Source organism: Schistocerca piceifrons, chromosome 2, assembly GCF_021461385.2.
Source record: "Schistocerca piceifrons isolate TAMUIC-IGC-003096 chromosome 2, iqSchPice1.1, whole genome shotgun sequence".
Taxonomy (NCBI): Eukaryota; Metazoa; Arthropoda; class Insecta; order Orthoptera; family Acrididae; genus Schistocerca; species Schistocerca piceifrons.
The window spans coordinates 258,380,068-258,396,565 of record NC_060139.1 but is presented as its reverse complement, the minus strand read 5'-3'; the positions used below and the strand labels follow the sequence as shown (position 1 = coordinate 258,396,565).

Here is a 16,498-nt window from a genome sequence, read left to right as displayed (position 1 = left end):
TGTAATATATATAATTAATTACATCGTTCCATATCACTTATTCACAACAAAGGACTCCCTTAAAATGTGTAAAATGTCACCAAAATCAAATAAAAAGCATGTAGAATTTTAAAAAAAGGCAGTAACTGTCCGAATTCACCCTCTATATACTGTAACTTCGGACAGAGATTTAAAAAACATGTGTCCAAAATCACCCCAATCTATGGAGTGACTTCGGACACTTTATTTAACTGGCTCAGATAAATATACCTACACATATACTTTCTGATTCTGGGATATTTTATTTGTTATACCCTACCACTTCCATAACAATCAGTTTAATCTAACAATATATACGAAAGTTACAATCAATATAATGACAAAACCATCCAAAATCAACCCGTTTGACAGTACACTTGACCAAGGTACACTGACTGGATCCACTGATATGAGCAGCAATTTACCCTGGATGGAGGGGTTGTATCATGGAGAGGCCAAAGTAACATGATTCCTAAAGAGTGGTAGCATCATTTTCACTAGTTACAGGGGCACCAGTCTGTGTAATGTGTGATGTGGACCCTGACACGGCATTATTGATTTTGCACAGCAGATTAAGAACTGAAGAAATTACAGAAAGATAGGAAGTTCAGAATATGGGACCCAAATAAATTGAAGGAACCACAGGGGTTGAAAGTTTGAAAAGGAGCATTAGCCCACAGCTGACCGAACTGGAATTAATAAAAAATTGAATAGGTACCTTTGAGAGATGGATTAGCCAGCAGAAAATCAAAGAGGCAAAAAGACAATCCCAATAGAAATATTTGAATAACCCAAGAGGTTATGAATTTAACTGATGAAAAGAGAAAATGCAACAAATGAATGATACATAAAAAAAATTATACAGTGTCTAGAAATAAAGTGTGACAGGACTTGCTAGAGAAGAAATGCAAAACTGTAGAAGACTGGAGGACTTCGGAAAAGGTGGACACCACCTATAGGACAGTTACAGAGTGCTTTGGAGAAAGCACTACTTGGACAAATATCAAGAGCAAGCACTTTTGGGAGATAGTTGGTGGCTGTGTACAAGCATCTTCCACTTTAACTTAAGCATTTTCATGAACTTCTCCCATGGTTAAAACAAACCAGTCACATGAAAGTCTGAAGATAACAGATGTAGATAAATGTTTGAACTGTGGATCGTATTAGGAAAAGCTGGAGTAAAAGAAGAGCTTAAAAAAAGAGTTTACATTACTGGCTGCTCCTTCTTACATGTTTTCAACAAGTGCCATCATAGGACATGTAAGTAATATTGAGATAGCCCTCAAATTTCTTCAGAATTCATGATAATGATCCAAGGGATAGTACTGATTGTAGATTACTCCAAACCTGACATTGAGTGGTAGAGATTTGCTTCACCAGCTCACATTTAAAATATTAACCGCATACAGGGATTTTTCTTCTGTTATTGCATTACTTTTCAGCATATTTACCTGAAGCTAATGCATAAAGCTGACTTCTGTTAGAATGTTCACAAGGGTGGATTAGCCAGTACTGTCTGTTAAATCCTCTATTACATGTACCACAACCTGTTCACTTTGGATACGTCCAGCTTGGAAACTGCAAACAAATTTTGTAATTAATTCTTATTTATTCTTAGAACTTTTAGCTTTTACTATGTGAGCTGTACTGAGAGTCTTGCACGTTACTTTGGAATTAGCATGCTTTGTAAACTAATTATTGAAATGCTGATTTGCATTATTACAGTTGTAAGCAAAAATGTAGTGTAGTGCAGTGTAGTGTAGTTATAGTTTAATATCCATCATGTAGAAGTGTAATGCTTTCATTTTGTAATTATTTCTTTCATTAGTTTCCTAGTATTGGGACCTGCCACTTGTTTCTGGAGCTGTCTTCAAATCTAGACCTTTTGATTGGGAATGAAACAGAAACCTTGAATTTGGCTCATACTTCTAAAATTCTAAATTTCTTTCCACGCCCCATTTATCAAAGATGTCAGCCTGTTCAGTACAGATAGTTAACTGTCATACTGAAGTAGTCCACTGCTTCTGGCACCCCCCACTCCCCTCCCCTGACGCACACACACATCTGCTTGGCCCAGGCATACACTTTGCAGGCATGACTTGTGTTGCACATCTCTCTTTGAAATGTTTCATCGTTCCAAGGAAATTTTTGCTCATAAATTTTTAAATCCTGTAAAGGTCTCTTCTCGCACCACCATCACCCAAACAGTACGCAGTTATTTTGTTAATCATGTGGTTAAGTGGTTCATTGCTGTTTCTCATGTATATCACATTTTTTATATGTGAACATTGTTATTCCTATTTTTATATTTGCCTCTGTTACAAAGTAAGTGGATAATGTTTTCATCATCGTGGAACATTCATTAAAAGTAACTGAGTTTCTCTCCTTTTTTTTGTGCCCACATGGTGTGATATACTTTTGCCTTATTCTCAGTTCTGATAATTCACAAAACTGCAGTATTTCTTCTCACTGTCAACTTTGGTGTTAAGTAGTTCAACTGATACAACACACACTCCCCTTTATTGAAATAAAATAACCTTCTCCTGATAAACAGTACAGAGAAATTTGAATTACTGTTGAATCAGTTGTGTATTTTCATTGCTTCTTTATAAAGCAACTTAATTAGCTATGATTTTATCCACAGCCTCTTCCCGTGCAGACACCTATTGCACCATCGCAAGGTACTGTTGCTACCATATCTCTACCATCTTCACATGGAGAGCTTGCCGTTTCAATAAGTGTTGAAAATAAAGTGAAACAGGACAAGGGAACCTGTACAACTGAGAGGTGTGGAGAAAATCAGGTTCATTGCCAGGTTAGTCTTTGTAGAAAGTGCAAGAATTTTGCTCACTTATATAATGTCGCTAATTGTTGATAAATGTGTTACAATACTGCAGTATGTGCAAGTAGCAGCATTACTGAATGAACTTGGTGACTGTTTAGCACTCAGACCTGTAGCATAGTTTCTGTAGAATGGTAGATAATGGGGGTACGTACAGTCATTACTGTTGGAATTCGAGGAACAAATGTTTGTATTGTCACAAATTTATCAAAATGGTGCACTTTGTCATCGACAGATACAGGCATTTAATTGAGCAGATGGTGCAGTAGAGGAGCAGAGGGTTTATATTATGAAGATGTCACAAAAGTGGCGATAACCACATTTGTGGAATGCAGCATATATTTCATATAGAGTGATTTGCAGAGGTTGGTTTTTACTGTGACTATTTTCTTCTAAAGATGAAAAACAATGTTTGTTTGATTAAAAATGGGGGCAGTGGTGTATGAATCTCGTCGACTTGTATAAAAGGCAGCTAGTTTCATTCTCCCATCTGGCAAGTCTCCCCTGACCCGGGATTTTGGCCGACTTTTCCGAACTGCAATCCTTTTCTTAAATCTCTCCAGTCCTTTTTCTTCACCCTTCTTCCTTGCCCTTCAACCTTTCTGCAGGAAAGAGGGGCCTTTGGCTCCAACAGCTTGCATACATAAAACCTTTTTTTTTATATGTGTGTTCTCTTGCCACTTCTTGGTGAGTAGATTTTTTTTATCTGTCCAGTTACATTAACTAGTTTCATGTGTCATATGTGAATCTGGCTATTAAATGTGTTGGATAGGGAGGGGGGGAAAAGCCACAAATTACTTTCAGACGTGTGCATAATTCACATGTGCATGCACATGCTCGCGAGAACGCGAGCGCGCGCGCGTGCACACACACACACACACACACACACACACACACACACACACACACACACACACCTACATTTTGCCAGCTGGAAATGCAATAAAAAGACAAGATATTTAAAAATAATTTTTGTTCATTGCTCAAGGTGGAGAAATAATTTTAATACTCTGGCTGTTCATAAATTCCTATTACACACATTGAGAACTTGTGCATAATTAGAATTTTAAATATGTGTTATGTCCAGGAATACATTTTTTATCACTTCATCTCCAGGAATACATTTCCTTATCACAGGTAAAATGGAATTACAGTCGTTATTTAATATCCTAACATGCTGATATATGAGGTGGAGTGCATGTAGCATGTGATAATGTAATTGTGATATTATTTGTTGGCTATTTGATCTGCTTCCTTCATTTGGTAACTGAATAATTGTTTTCTGATAATTGATAATTTTATGAAACGGATAAATTGCTGCTCACTGTAAAGATGGTAAGTTAAGTAGCAGACAGGTAGGACAAAAGACTGTTTCATGTTTTAGCTTCTGACCACAGTGAGGATGAGGGGACGTGAATTGGGAGGTATCATAGGTTGATTATTTCGGGAGCAGAGAATTTGTTGTAAGAATAATTCTCATCTACTGAAATCGAGCATGTTATGTTCAGCTGCATGTTGTGTCACAGGGTGGTCCGCATTGCTCTTGCCCACAGTTCGGCGGTGGCCATTTATCCTGGTGGATGAGTGGTTGGTAGTCATACCAACAAGCTGTGCAGTGATTGCAGCAAAGCAGATATATGATATGGCTGCTTTCACAGGAAGCCCAGTCTCTGATAGGATACTATAAGGCTGCTGCAGGACTGGAATAGGAAGTACTGGGTGGGTGGATTGGGGAGGTGTTGTATCTGGGTCTTCCACAGGGATTTGATCACTGTGGCAAGGGGCTGATACTCGGAGTGGCATAGTGATGGACTAGGATATTGTGGAGGTTGGATGGGTGACAGAACACCACTTTAGGAAGGGTGGGTAGGATCTTGGATAGGATTTCCCTTATTTCAAGGCATGATGATAGATAATCAAAACCCTGGTGAAGGATGTGGTTAAGTTGTTCCAGTCTGGGGTGATACTGGGTGATGAGGTGGGCACTTCTTTGTAGCTGGTTCTTGGAGATGGTGGAAAGATTGGGTATATGTAGGGATATGGCTTGGGAAATCTGTTTGTGGACTAGGTCCAAGGGGTAGTGCCTGTCTGTAAAGGCTTTTGTGAGACATTCAACACACTGGGCAAGGGAGTTCTTGCCCCTGGGTTGGCAGGCTGTATGGGTGGGGGTTTTTTTGTTGTGAGAGGGATAGCAGCTGTCAAAATACAAGTACTGTTGGTAGTTGATGGGTTTAATATGGACAGAGGAGGAGGTCAATGTCCAGGAAGGATTGAGGAGGACCAGGTAAAGCAGATGAGAGAGAAGGTGTTGAGGTTTTGAGGAGTTAGGATGGGGTTTCTTGGCCCTGGGACCAGATTTTGAAGATATCACCAACGAACCTTTAGGCTAGGAAGGTTTCCTATAGATGGCCCATAAACAGGTTGGCATGGGAGATAGGAGGGTGCCATGTGGGTGCCCATGGCTTTGCCATGGATTTGTTTGAATATCTTCTCTTTAAAGGTGAAGTAGTTGCATGTTAGGATGAAGTTAATAAGGAGTATGAGGAATGAGGCAATGGGTTTGGAATCTGAAGGACATTGGGAGCAGTAGTGTTCAATAGTAGTAAGACCACGGGCATGAGTGAGTGGTGATGGTGTATAGGGAAGTAGGGGAAGTGACACTGACACTGACAGTGGTGAGTGGGGATCCAGGAGGTAAAGGGGTGGGGATGGTGGAGAGTCGGTGAATGAAGTGGTTGGTATCTTTGACATAGGAGGCTAGATTTCGGGTAATGGATTAGAGGTGTTGATCAATGATGGCAGAAATTCTTTCAGTGGGAGCACAATAACTGGCTATAATGGGGTGTCCAGGGTTGTTGGGTTTGTGGATTTTGGGGAGCATGTAGGATGTGGATGAGCAGGGTGTAATAGGAGTTACGAGGGAAATTGATTCAAGGGAGAGGTTCTTGAAAGGGCCTAAGGCCAATCAGGGATTGGAGGTTATGTTTGACTTCTGAGATGGGATCACTCTGGCATAGATGGATTAGTCAATAACTGGCAGAAGCATTCCACCAGGTGGTCACTGCATTTCATGATGACAGTGGTGGAACCTTTGTCTGTGGATGGTATGATTAGCTCAGTGTCTGTTTTAAGGCAGTCTATGGCCACCCTTTTTTTTCCTGAAAGGTTGGTGTTTCTAGGAAGGGACCTGGGGAAGGGTAGTGAGGCCAAGCTGGAGGTAAGGAATTCCTTGAAGGTGACCATGGAGTGGTTGGCAGAGAGCACATTTGGATCGTGGTTTGAAATGGGAAGGCAGTGTTTAGTGTTGAGATTAGGTTGGCTCTGGGAGCAGGGGTTGATGACAAAGAAGTGTTTCCATTACAGGGATTGGGAGAAGAAGAGTAGGTTTTTGACATCATAAATGCCACTCCTAATCTGAACCCATTGCCACAGGGGTCGTATCCCTGTGGAAGACCCAGGAGCCACACACACCCGAACCACCCACTCACAACTTCCTGTTCCAGTCCTGTCATAGACTTACATTACTCTGACGGTGGCTGGATCACATGTGAAAGCAGCCACGTCATATACCAGGTCTGCTGGAATAATTGCACAGCTTTTTATGAGAGGTATTCAATAAGTAATGCAACACTTTTTTTCCAAGAGCAGCTTGGTTTTGTTTAAGATTCCAATATGCCTTATTATTCCCCACTCTTTCATCTACAAAACACGATTTTGCAACATAATCTCTGTTCACTGCAAGGACCTTATGCCACCTTACTGGGAGAGTGTTTATGCCCACATGGTAGCACTCTAGTGATCAACATCAGACCAGCGTCGTGCTGCAACAGGAACCTCCCCATCATCCACATACTGCTTCCCGCAGAGTACATCCCTCATTGGACCAAACAGGTGGAAGATGCGCGACCCGGGTTATAGAGGGATGAGGAAGAACAGCGCAGTGTAGTTTTGTGAGCCTCTCTCAGGTGCAGAGACTCAGTGAAGGCTTGGGTTGTCGTAGAGAAGGAGAAGTTTGTTTGCATTTTTTTGGCAATTAACATGCTGAAGTAGTTTCTTTCTTCAATTTCCTGAGGGTAGCACAGTACACTTCAGAGTCAATCTTGCAGCATGAGGGAGGACATCAAACAGAATAACCCCTTCAAAGTCGGAGAAGACAGTCACCAGAACTTTACTGGCTGAGGATGCGTTTTTGAACTTTTTCTTTGGAGGAGAAGTTGTGTGGTGGATTGCTGTTTTGTTTCCAGTTCAAAGTGGTGAACCCATGTTTTGTCACCTATGATGATGATGATCGACAAAAAATTGTCACGATCAATGCACAAGTAATTCTACACACGTGAACCTTCATTGTTCTTTATGGTCTTCTGTTAGACGGTGAGGAACCCATCAGGCAAACACCTTGGTACCCCAACTGGCGGAGGAGTGTGTCAGCACTATCAACAGAGACATCCAGATATTCAGCGAGGTATTTGATTATGACCCGTCGATCACTTTGAATGAGAACATCCGCACTTTCCAATACTTCAGGAGGCAGAGCTGTGTGTGGCTGGCCGGCGTGCAAGAGATGGGATGGGTTTGCGCAACCTTGTTGCGATGATGACAGACACCTCATCCAACAACTCGCTGGAGTTTTGTTCATTGCCAGGTCTCTGTAGAAATTCTACAAGTGCATACGAAAATCTGCAGTGCTCTGGTTTTCTGCCAAAAGAAACTCCTTAACAGCTCTCTCCTTGGAATGCATCTCTGTTACAGACACCATTTTGAAGGCTTCATACAGTGCCATCACATATTGAAACTTCATGAAACTATAGAGGCTGAAGTGGGAATGTTCCACAACATCCCACAACAAATTCTGCATTTTCCGCCTAAAATTGACGTAGAGAAAGATGTGTTGCATTAATTAGTGAACACTCCTCGTATATTGATAGGACTACTAACCAGCTGGCCACCAGGATGAATGCCACTACCAACTGCGTAGATGGAAGTTATTCTTACAACTCATTTATCCACTCCCAGAATTGTCCCGGCCTCAGCCTACAGTAACCTACTGCTCCCACACCTTCCACCTAAAAGTTTCCGCCCTCTCTGTCCTATCAGGTCCTCCCATTTCACATTCTCTAACCCTCATCACGCACCATGCTGTGCTGTGGCACCCATTGATATTTTCTCCTTCTCTGCCTCTCTCCTTTTCCGCTCACCCTGGTCCATCCTCCACAGCCTTCCACCACCTAGTCCCTGCAAGCTCCTCCAGGTAGCACTGACTTCTGTCCCCACAATCATACCCTGTTATCCCTCCCCCTTCCCCTCCCCACTCCAGATTGCTGCTTTTGTTCAGTGTGACAGAGTTTCATTCTAGCCAGAGCATTCGTGTGTGTGTAAGATTCTCTTGCTTGTGTTAAAATGTATGTGTTTCCTTTTCTTTTCTGAAGAAGTGTTTGGCCAAAAGCTCAATGTGTAAAAGTCTTTTCATTGTGCCTGTCTGCAACATAATGTGGAATGAATCTTTATGATGAGTAGCAATATATCCTCCTCATGACATTCGGGACAAAATTGAATACACTTATGAACCAAAATAGTGTGACCACCTGCTTAATAACATGTTGGTCCACATTTGGAACACAATACAACAGTGATTCTGTGTGGCTCGTAATATACGAGTCCTTGGTTTGTTTCTGGAGATATGTCACTCCTGATGTCTGTGCACAGGTAATGCAAGTGGTTGCTAGATGCAGAGTTGGTGCTCGATGTGGTCACAAATGTATTCTATCTGGTTCAGATCAGGTGAATTTTTGGCCAAGACATCATCAGTTCATTATCATGTTCCACAAACTGCTGTAGCAGGATTCTGGTCTTGTGACACAGGAAGTTATCCTGCTGGAAGATGACATCACTGTTGGGGATATTAGCAAGTGTGAAGCGAAAGTTGGTTTGCAATAATGTTCACATAATCCACAGCTGCCAACATGCCTTTAATTACTACCAGAGGCCCCACGGAAGCCCAGATGAATGTCCCCCATAGCATAATACTACATCCGTGTGGCAGTTCATGTTTTGAGCAGCCACTCACCTGGGTGGTGATATATCAGACACGATTATTGGCCTGTTGTAAACAGAAATGCAATTAATCTGAGCAGGCTTCCTTTCCATTGACCCACAATTCATTCTACATCCACATCTACGTCCATACTCTGCAGCCACCTGACGGTGTGTGGCGAAGGGTACCTTGAGTACCTCTATCGGTTCTCCCTTCTATTCCAGTCTCGTATTGTTCGTGGAAAGAAGGATTGTCGGTATGCCTCTGTGTGGGCTCTAATCTCTCTGATTTTATCCCCATGGTCTCTTCGCGAGATATACGTAGGAGTGAGCAATATACTGCTTGACTCCTCGGTGAAGGTATGTTCTCGAAACTTCAACAAAATCCCGTACCGAGCTACTGAGAATCTCTCCTGCAGAGTCTTCCACTGGAGTTTATCTCTAATCTCCGTAACGCTTTTACGATTACTAAATGATCCTGTAACGAAGTGCACTGCTCTCTGTTGGATCTTCTCTATCTCTTCTATCAACCCTATCTGGTACGGATCCCACACTGCTGAGCAGTATTCAAGCAGTGGGCGAACAAGCATACTGTAACCTACTTCCTTTGTTTTTGGATTGCATTTCATAAGGATTCTTCCAATGAATCTCAGTCTGGCATCTGCTTTACCGACGATCAACTTTATTTACACTTGTCTACATTGAGGTTCAATTGCCATTCCCTGCACCATGCGTCAATTCGCTGCAGATCCTCCTGCATTTCAGTACAATTTTCCATTGTTACAACCTCTTGATATACCACAGCATCATCTGCAAAAAGCCTCAGTGAACTTCCGATGTCATCCACAAGGTCATTGATGTATACTGTGAATGGCAACGGTCCTACAACACTCCCCTGTGGCACACCTGAAATCACTCTTACTTCGGAAGACTTCTCTCCATTGAGAATGACATGCTACGTTCTGTTATCTAGGAACTCTTCAATCCAATCACACAATTGGTCTGATAGTCCATATGCTCTTACTTTGTTCATCAAACGACTGTTTTTGGATTGCATTTTCTTAGGATTCTTCCAATGAATCTCAGTCTGGCATCTGCTTTGCCAATGATCAACTTTATATGATCATTCCATTTTAAATCACTCCTAATGCATACTCGCAGATAATTTCTGGAATTAACTGCTTCCAGTTGCTGACCTGTTATTTTGTAGCTAAATGATAAGGGATCTTTCTTTCTATGCATTCGCAGCACATTACCCCTTGTCTACATTGAGATTCAATTGCCATTCCCTGCACCATGCGTCAATTTGCTGCAGATCCTCCTGCATTTCAGTGCAATTTTCCATTGTTACAACCTCTTGATATACCACAGCATCATCTGCAAAAAGCCTCAGTGAACTTCCGATGTCATCCACTCCCCTGTGGCACACCTGAAATCACTCTTACTTCGGAAGACTTCTCTCCATTGAGAATGACATGCTGCATTCTGTTATCTAGGAACTCTTCAATCCAATCACACAATTGGTCTGATAGTCCATTACTTTGTTCATTAAGCGACTGTGGGGACCTGTATCAAACGCCTTGCGGAAGTCAAGAAACATGGCATCTACCTGTGAACCCATGTTTATGGCCCTCTGAGTCTCGTGGACGAATAGCGCGAGTTGGGTTTCACACGACCATCTTTTTCGAAACCCATGCTGATTCCTACAGAGTAGATTTCTAGTCTCGAGAAAAGTCATTATACTCGAACATAATATGTGTTCCAAAATTCTACAACTGATCGACATTAGAGATATAGGTCTATAGTTCTGCACATCTGTTCGACGTCCCTTCTTGAAAACAGGGATGACCTGTGCCCTTTTCCAATCCTTTGGAACGCTATGCTCTTCTAGAAACCTACGGTACACCGCTGCAAGAAGGGGGGCAACTTCCTTCGAGTACTCTATGTAAAATCAAACTGGTATCCCATCAGTCCAGCGGCCTTTCCTCTTTTGAGCGATTTTAATTGTTTCTCTATCCCTCTGTTGTCTATTACGATATCTACCATTTTGTCATCTGTGCGACACTCTAGAGAAGGAACTACAGTGCAGTCTTCCTCTGTGAAACAGCTTTGGAAAAAGACGTTAGTATTTCAGCCTCTAGTCTGTCATCCTCTGTTTCAGAACCATTTTGGTCACAGAGTGTCTGTACATTTTGTTTTGATCCACCTACTGCTTTGACACAAGACCAAAATTTCTTAGGATTTTCTGCCAAGTCGGTACATAGAACTTTACTTTCGAATTAATTGAATGCCTCTGCATTTTGCTCCACGTAATTTTTGTTTGTCTGCAAGGCTTTGGCTATGTTTATGTTTGCTGTGAAGTTCCTTTTGCTTCCGCAGCAGTTTCCTAACTCGGTTGTTGTACCACGGTGGCTCTTTTCCATCTCTTACGATCTTGCTTGGCACATACTCTTCTAATGCGTATTGTACGATGGTTTTGAACTTTGTCCACTGATCCTCAACACTATCTGTACTTGAGACAAAACTTCTGTGTTGACCCGTCAAGTGCTCTGAAATCTGCTTTTTGTCACTTTTGCTAAACAGAAAAATCTTCCTACCTTTTGTAATATTTCTATTTACGGCTGAAATCATCAATGCAGTAACCACTTTATAATCGCTGATTCCCTGTTCTGTGTTAACTGTTTCAAATAGTTCAGGTCTGTTTGTCACCAGAAGGTCTAATATGTTATCGCCAAGAGTCGGTTCTCTGTTTAACTGCTCAAGGTAGTTCTCACATAAAGCACTTAAAAAAATTCCACTGGATTCTTTGTCCCTGCCACCCATTCTCAATGATCATGTGCCCACTGCAATTGTAGTTGACGTCCAACAATGTGCTCGGAAACACTTTCAATGTCCTGTGGTATGGAATGGAGGTCCAGCACCTTTTCACTTATTTATAGGTTCATTGCCCTGAACCCACTTTCCATAGTTGTTCATGGCAGCTGTGCACAAACTGGCAACCAGTTTCACTGTTTCGGAGATGCTCATTCCCAGGTGCTGGCCCGTAACAACCTGTACTTTGACAAAATCGCTTATGGCAGTGGATTTCTCCACTTGTGGCCCACATTGTTGCTAGAATGATTCTTCCATTCATCACTGTTCAATATATGTACTTTCCTTACCACGTCATATGCCCACAGCGCCACCAGGCAGCATTAACTTGTGTGGTGGGCAGTGGTCCCAGTAGTTTGGCTCATCAGTGTGCAAGTACAGCCACAACTGCCGCATCTCATGTTGCTTTTATGCAGCATATTGCCAGTTTGCTTACCATTCAGCAGAATTATCTTTGCTGAGTCATTCTTAAAAGGGAAGTAATGTGTTTTCAGACATTCATGTATATTCAAAATATTACATGTTTGATTTCCAAGACAAGCCCTCAGTGTATGTAATTGGAATGTAGAGACATCTTGTATTGTTATAAAATTATGTTTAATGTTTTCTTTCTTTTTTGATGTTTAACAGTGTATAATATAAGCTTTCTTTTTACCTAAATAGTCTAGGACAAGTCAGTTGCCAGTTATTGATGTTTGTGTATGTCTACAGCCTCTGTTTTGATATTTGCCTCAAATTTATTAGCCTTTCATTATGCATATGTGTAGTACATTTGATTTGTCTGCAAAAAATATTTAGATTTGTCAGCAGCAATATAAGATTTGTGTATAATAACATTACCGACAATATTCTTTCTGAAGTGGCATGCAAAGTACAGGGTTATTCATAAGCACCTTTGTGATTCTAGAAGCCAACTGCATGAAATGTACAAGCTGTACAGAAAATAGACACACATTTGTGGACTGAGCATCTCTCCAACTTTTTAAACTCTCATTACAGGTGCTTAGTATGTGCACAGTTTGTGACACAGCAAATGTCAATAAGGGCAGAAGAGCCCGTATGTACATTTCATTGAAGTCACTGCTGCCACTGCCCAGGAAAAAGATGGTAATAGTAACCTGCTCTGAAAATGTGTTCATTGGGCTGCCTATCTGCAGGTGTGAACTAATTTAATGTGACAATACAGAGTGAATGACTTGTTGATGTGTCATTACTCTTCCATCCCGCAGTAGTACCCCCCTGCAACTATTCCCTTGCATGCGTTACAGATCAGGTCTTTGTTAGATGCTCTATCCACTGATTTGTGTCATTTTTCAGTATGCAATTTAGTATTTGTGTAGTTGTCTTTTAAAATTGTGGAGGTACTTATGACTAACCCTGTATCCTTCCACATGTAAAGCTTAAGCATTTACTTATACAAAACTGCCCAAATTCAGTATCTGTATCATTTTCGTGTATTATCATATGACCTGTTTCAGGCCAGCTACCCATCTTCATATCATTTGTTACAGTTTAAGTGTAATCTGTCAAATACGGAACTGAAAGTTCACTGTCATGGTTTATGACACTGAACTTTCCGTTCTGTGTTCGACAGATTACTCTCTACTGTAACAAATGATATGAAGATGGGCAGCTGATCTGAAACCTGTCATATGGAAATAACAGAAAGCCATCCGGAGACTGAATTTGGATAAGTAATGATTGCAGAAACTTTCTGAAGACAAATATGTCCACTTTTGATTCACTTATATGATTCATGCACATTTTTGATGCTGTTTCCATTTTCTATTTGACAAATAAAGCAAGATTTTGGGGAATCATAAGGTTACCTATTGCTGGTGCTATCAGATTGAGGTAATCATATTTCTTATAATTGAACTACTGTGTTTCACTGCATGGCTTTCATGCTGCAGTGATACAGAAGCTCCCAATTTAATGTCTCTTTCCTGTTTTCTGTTTACGCAATAGCATCTGCATAGAGTTTTCAAATTGTGCACTATTATTTTGGCTAATGGAGAAAAAACCCAAAAGCTTAACGATTTTGAATGGTGGCTTCTATATGCATATTTTCGTTTACACTGACATTTGTAAAAACTTCTAAATCAAGAATGATATGTGTGACAAAAATAACCTCATACCACAGGATAAGCATGTGATAATGCACAAACAATTGTGTTTCCAAAAATGTTTGTAATAATTTGGTTTGGGCTGAAACCCTCATGGGTTGCAACCAAAGCTTTTTAAATGTCATGAGACAGAGTCATAAATGGCTATACATGTTCCTGGAGTGTCTCCTCACCTGTTTAGAGGAATATTATGAACAATTTGTCAACCAACCACAGTCCAGATGTATTAGATTGGTGATACATCAGGTGAATGTGCAGCACCTTGCAAATTCCTAGCTAGATGTCGTCAGATATTATAGTGGTGAAATGTGACATGGTTTTGTGGAGGTGGTGCAGTACCTCAGGCTTTAAAATCTTCCTGATGTGGTTGTGCCTTTCACATTCTTCTCATTATGCAATTTTTTACGTAACAAGTTGATTCCAGTGGTGCTCCAGACCATCACACTTGTTGATTTTCTGCTATGTTATTAAACAATGATGATAAGCAGTTACAGTCACTGCAGCAATGTCGTAACACATATGTATGTGGCCATCACTGTATGACAAGTTGTCTTCTGCCACCAATCCTGCTGATCATTCTGTGCTGTTGTCGTATTGTGTATTCCACTACCCTGTCATTACTACATTGCTTCTGTCCACAGTTCAGTACATGCATCACTGTCACAGCAGTGTACGCCATATGAGTTGAAATGTCCCACTGTAACAAAACCATTTGTGTATTTTAAATTCTGTTTATAAGCAGAACATGCATCCTTTGTCATCACCGGGATATACTGTCACTTTCCGTCAGGTATCCATTCATTTGTTATTGTATGTCTTTGAGGCACTCTGCAATTACATTATTTGCACTTGGATTTTTAATGAGTGAACAAGGTGTAACACTGACATTTCCGGTCATACATGAAATGTTGTCTTATACCATATTTATCTGATTATAAGATGAGTTTGTTTTGAAGTATTCAGAAGAGTAAGACTTATCAAACATTACTTGTGTCTCAATAGGCTTGAGGCTTCCTGATACACCGAGGCGGTCCTGCACTCGATACAGTATCGACTTTGCTTGAACAATCATGTGACACTTGATTTGTGGCGCTAGTGCATGGAATAGTCATAAAACTATTGAATTATCCATTACAACAATCTAATGCCCTGCTTGAAAATTGACAGTTTTGTGCAACACAACAGGAAATAGCATTAAATTCTATCAACTTACATACATCAGCTATGGTTTGCAATAAAATATGCCCTTTACATAAAGTCAAGCTGCTTTTTAAGTAAAGGTAACGTCCAAATGCGAAAATATTTTTCTTCAAAATTCATTACTTGAGTCTCGGCCCAAGTCAATATTTTATTTGCTTGTGGAAAACTGTAATGGTTTACCAGGTAGGTTGCAAATGAGAAATTCAGTCACTCTTCTTATCTGAGAATACTGGGGGAAAACATTGTCAGCTTTAGAACAAGACAGTCACATGAAATGAGAGAGAAAATTAATCCAGAATTAAAGGTCTAACATATGAAACAAATCACATTAAACTGACTTCAGTTGTAACTCCAAGAATATATTATGGCGTAAAGATTCACTGTGGAGGTAGTACCAACAGACACCAGTAGGTTGTCGGACAAGTGAAGTTTGAGAATGGGACTGAATCATGATTATGGGCTTTTTTTTTTATATATATTAGTTGCTGTTGTTACATGTGACTTGCACCCTGGAAGATATAGCAGTCCATGTTTCACATTTGCTCAAGCACAGCACTTAACAGTAGGTATGGAGGGATAACAGTGATACCAGCTAGGCTGAGAAGTAGATGAATGCGGGGAGGTGATTGGGGAGCGGGCAACCATGCTGCCAACCATGGGAATCTACACTGTGTACTTTGGCTTTTTAAGAGCATCCACGTTTAAACTGCATTATGTCTGAGTCCATTTATACTTGGAATCAAATTGACTTTAAAATTGAACAAATACTCAACAGTAACATACATTTTAGTAGGAGCTGCTAAAAGTCCATACTGGAGCTAGCGGTGTACTTGCATGTTTCTTGCAATAATGTTGTCGATGCTCAATGTAGGGGGTGTGTCTGCTGCTGGTTCTATACAGCCAATGAGAGAGCAGCAATTAGGTGATATGAAACTTCCCGGCAGATTAAAACTGTGTGCCCGACCGAGACTCGAACTCGTGACCTTTGCCTTTGAAAATCTCATTCTGGAAACATCCCCCCGGCTGTGGCTAAGCCATGTCTCCGCAATATCCTTTCTTTCAGGAGTGCTAGTTCTGCAAGGTTTGCAGGAGAGCTTCTGTAAAGTTTGGAAGGTAGGAGACGAGGTACTGGCAGAAGTAAAGCTGTGAGTTCCGGGCGTGAGTCGTGCTTCGGTAGCTCAGTTGGTAGAGCACTTGCCCGCGAGAGGCAAAGGTCACGAGTTCGAGTCTCGGTTGGGCACACAGTTTTAATCTGCCGGGAAGTTTCATATCAGCGCACACTCCGCTGCAGAGTGAAAATCTCATTCTGGAAACATCCCCCAGGCTGTGGCTAAGCCATGTCTCCGCAATATCCTTTCTTTCAGGAGTGCTAGTTCTGCAAGGTTTGCAGGAGAGCTTCTGTAAAGTTTGG

General features: G+C 41.0%; 1 protein-coding gene across 7 annotated transcripts in view; it reads left to right on the top strand.

Annotated features, from left to right (window-relative positions):
• The window catches only part of LOC124775117 (zinc finger protein 28-like), a 209,346-nt gene that overhangs the window by 65,703 nt on the left and 127,145 nt on the right, over positions 1-16,498 (top strand). For 6 of the 7 annotated variants that reach the window (XM_047249954.1, XM_047249955.1, XM_047249956.1 and 3 more), the window contains exon 6: positions 2,663-2,833. The exons of the other annotated variant lie outside the window; for it this stretch is intronic. In XM_047249954.1, the coding sequence (XP_047105910.1) occupies positions 2,663-2,833 (171 nt within the window). The remainder of the gene's footprint in view (positions 1-2,662; positions 2,834-16,498) is intronic. 7 annotated transcript variants of the gene reach the window in all.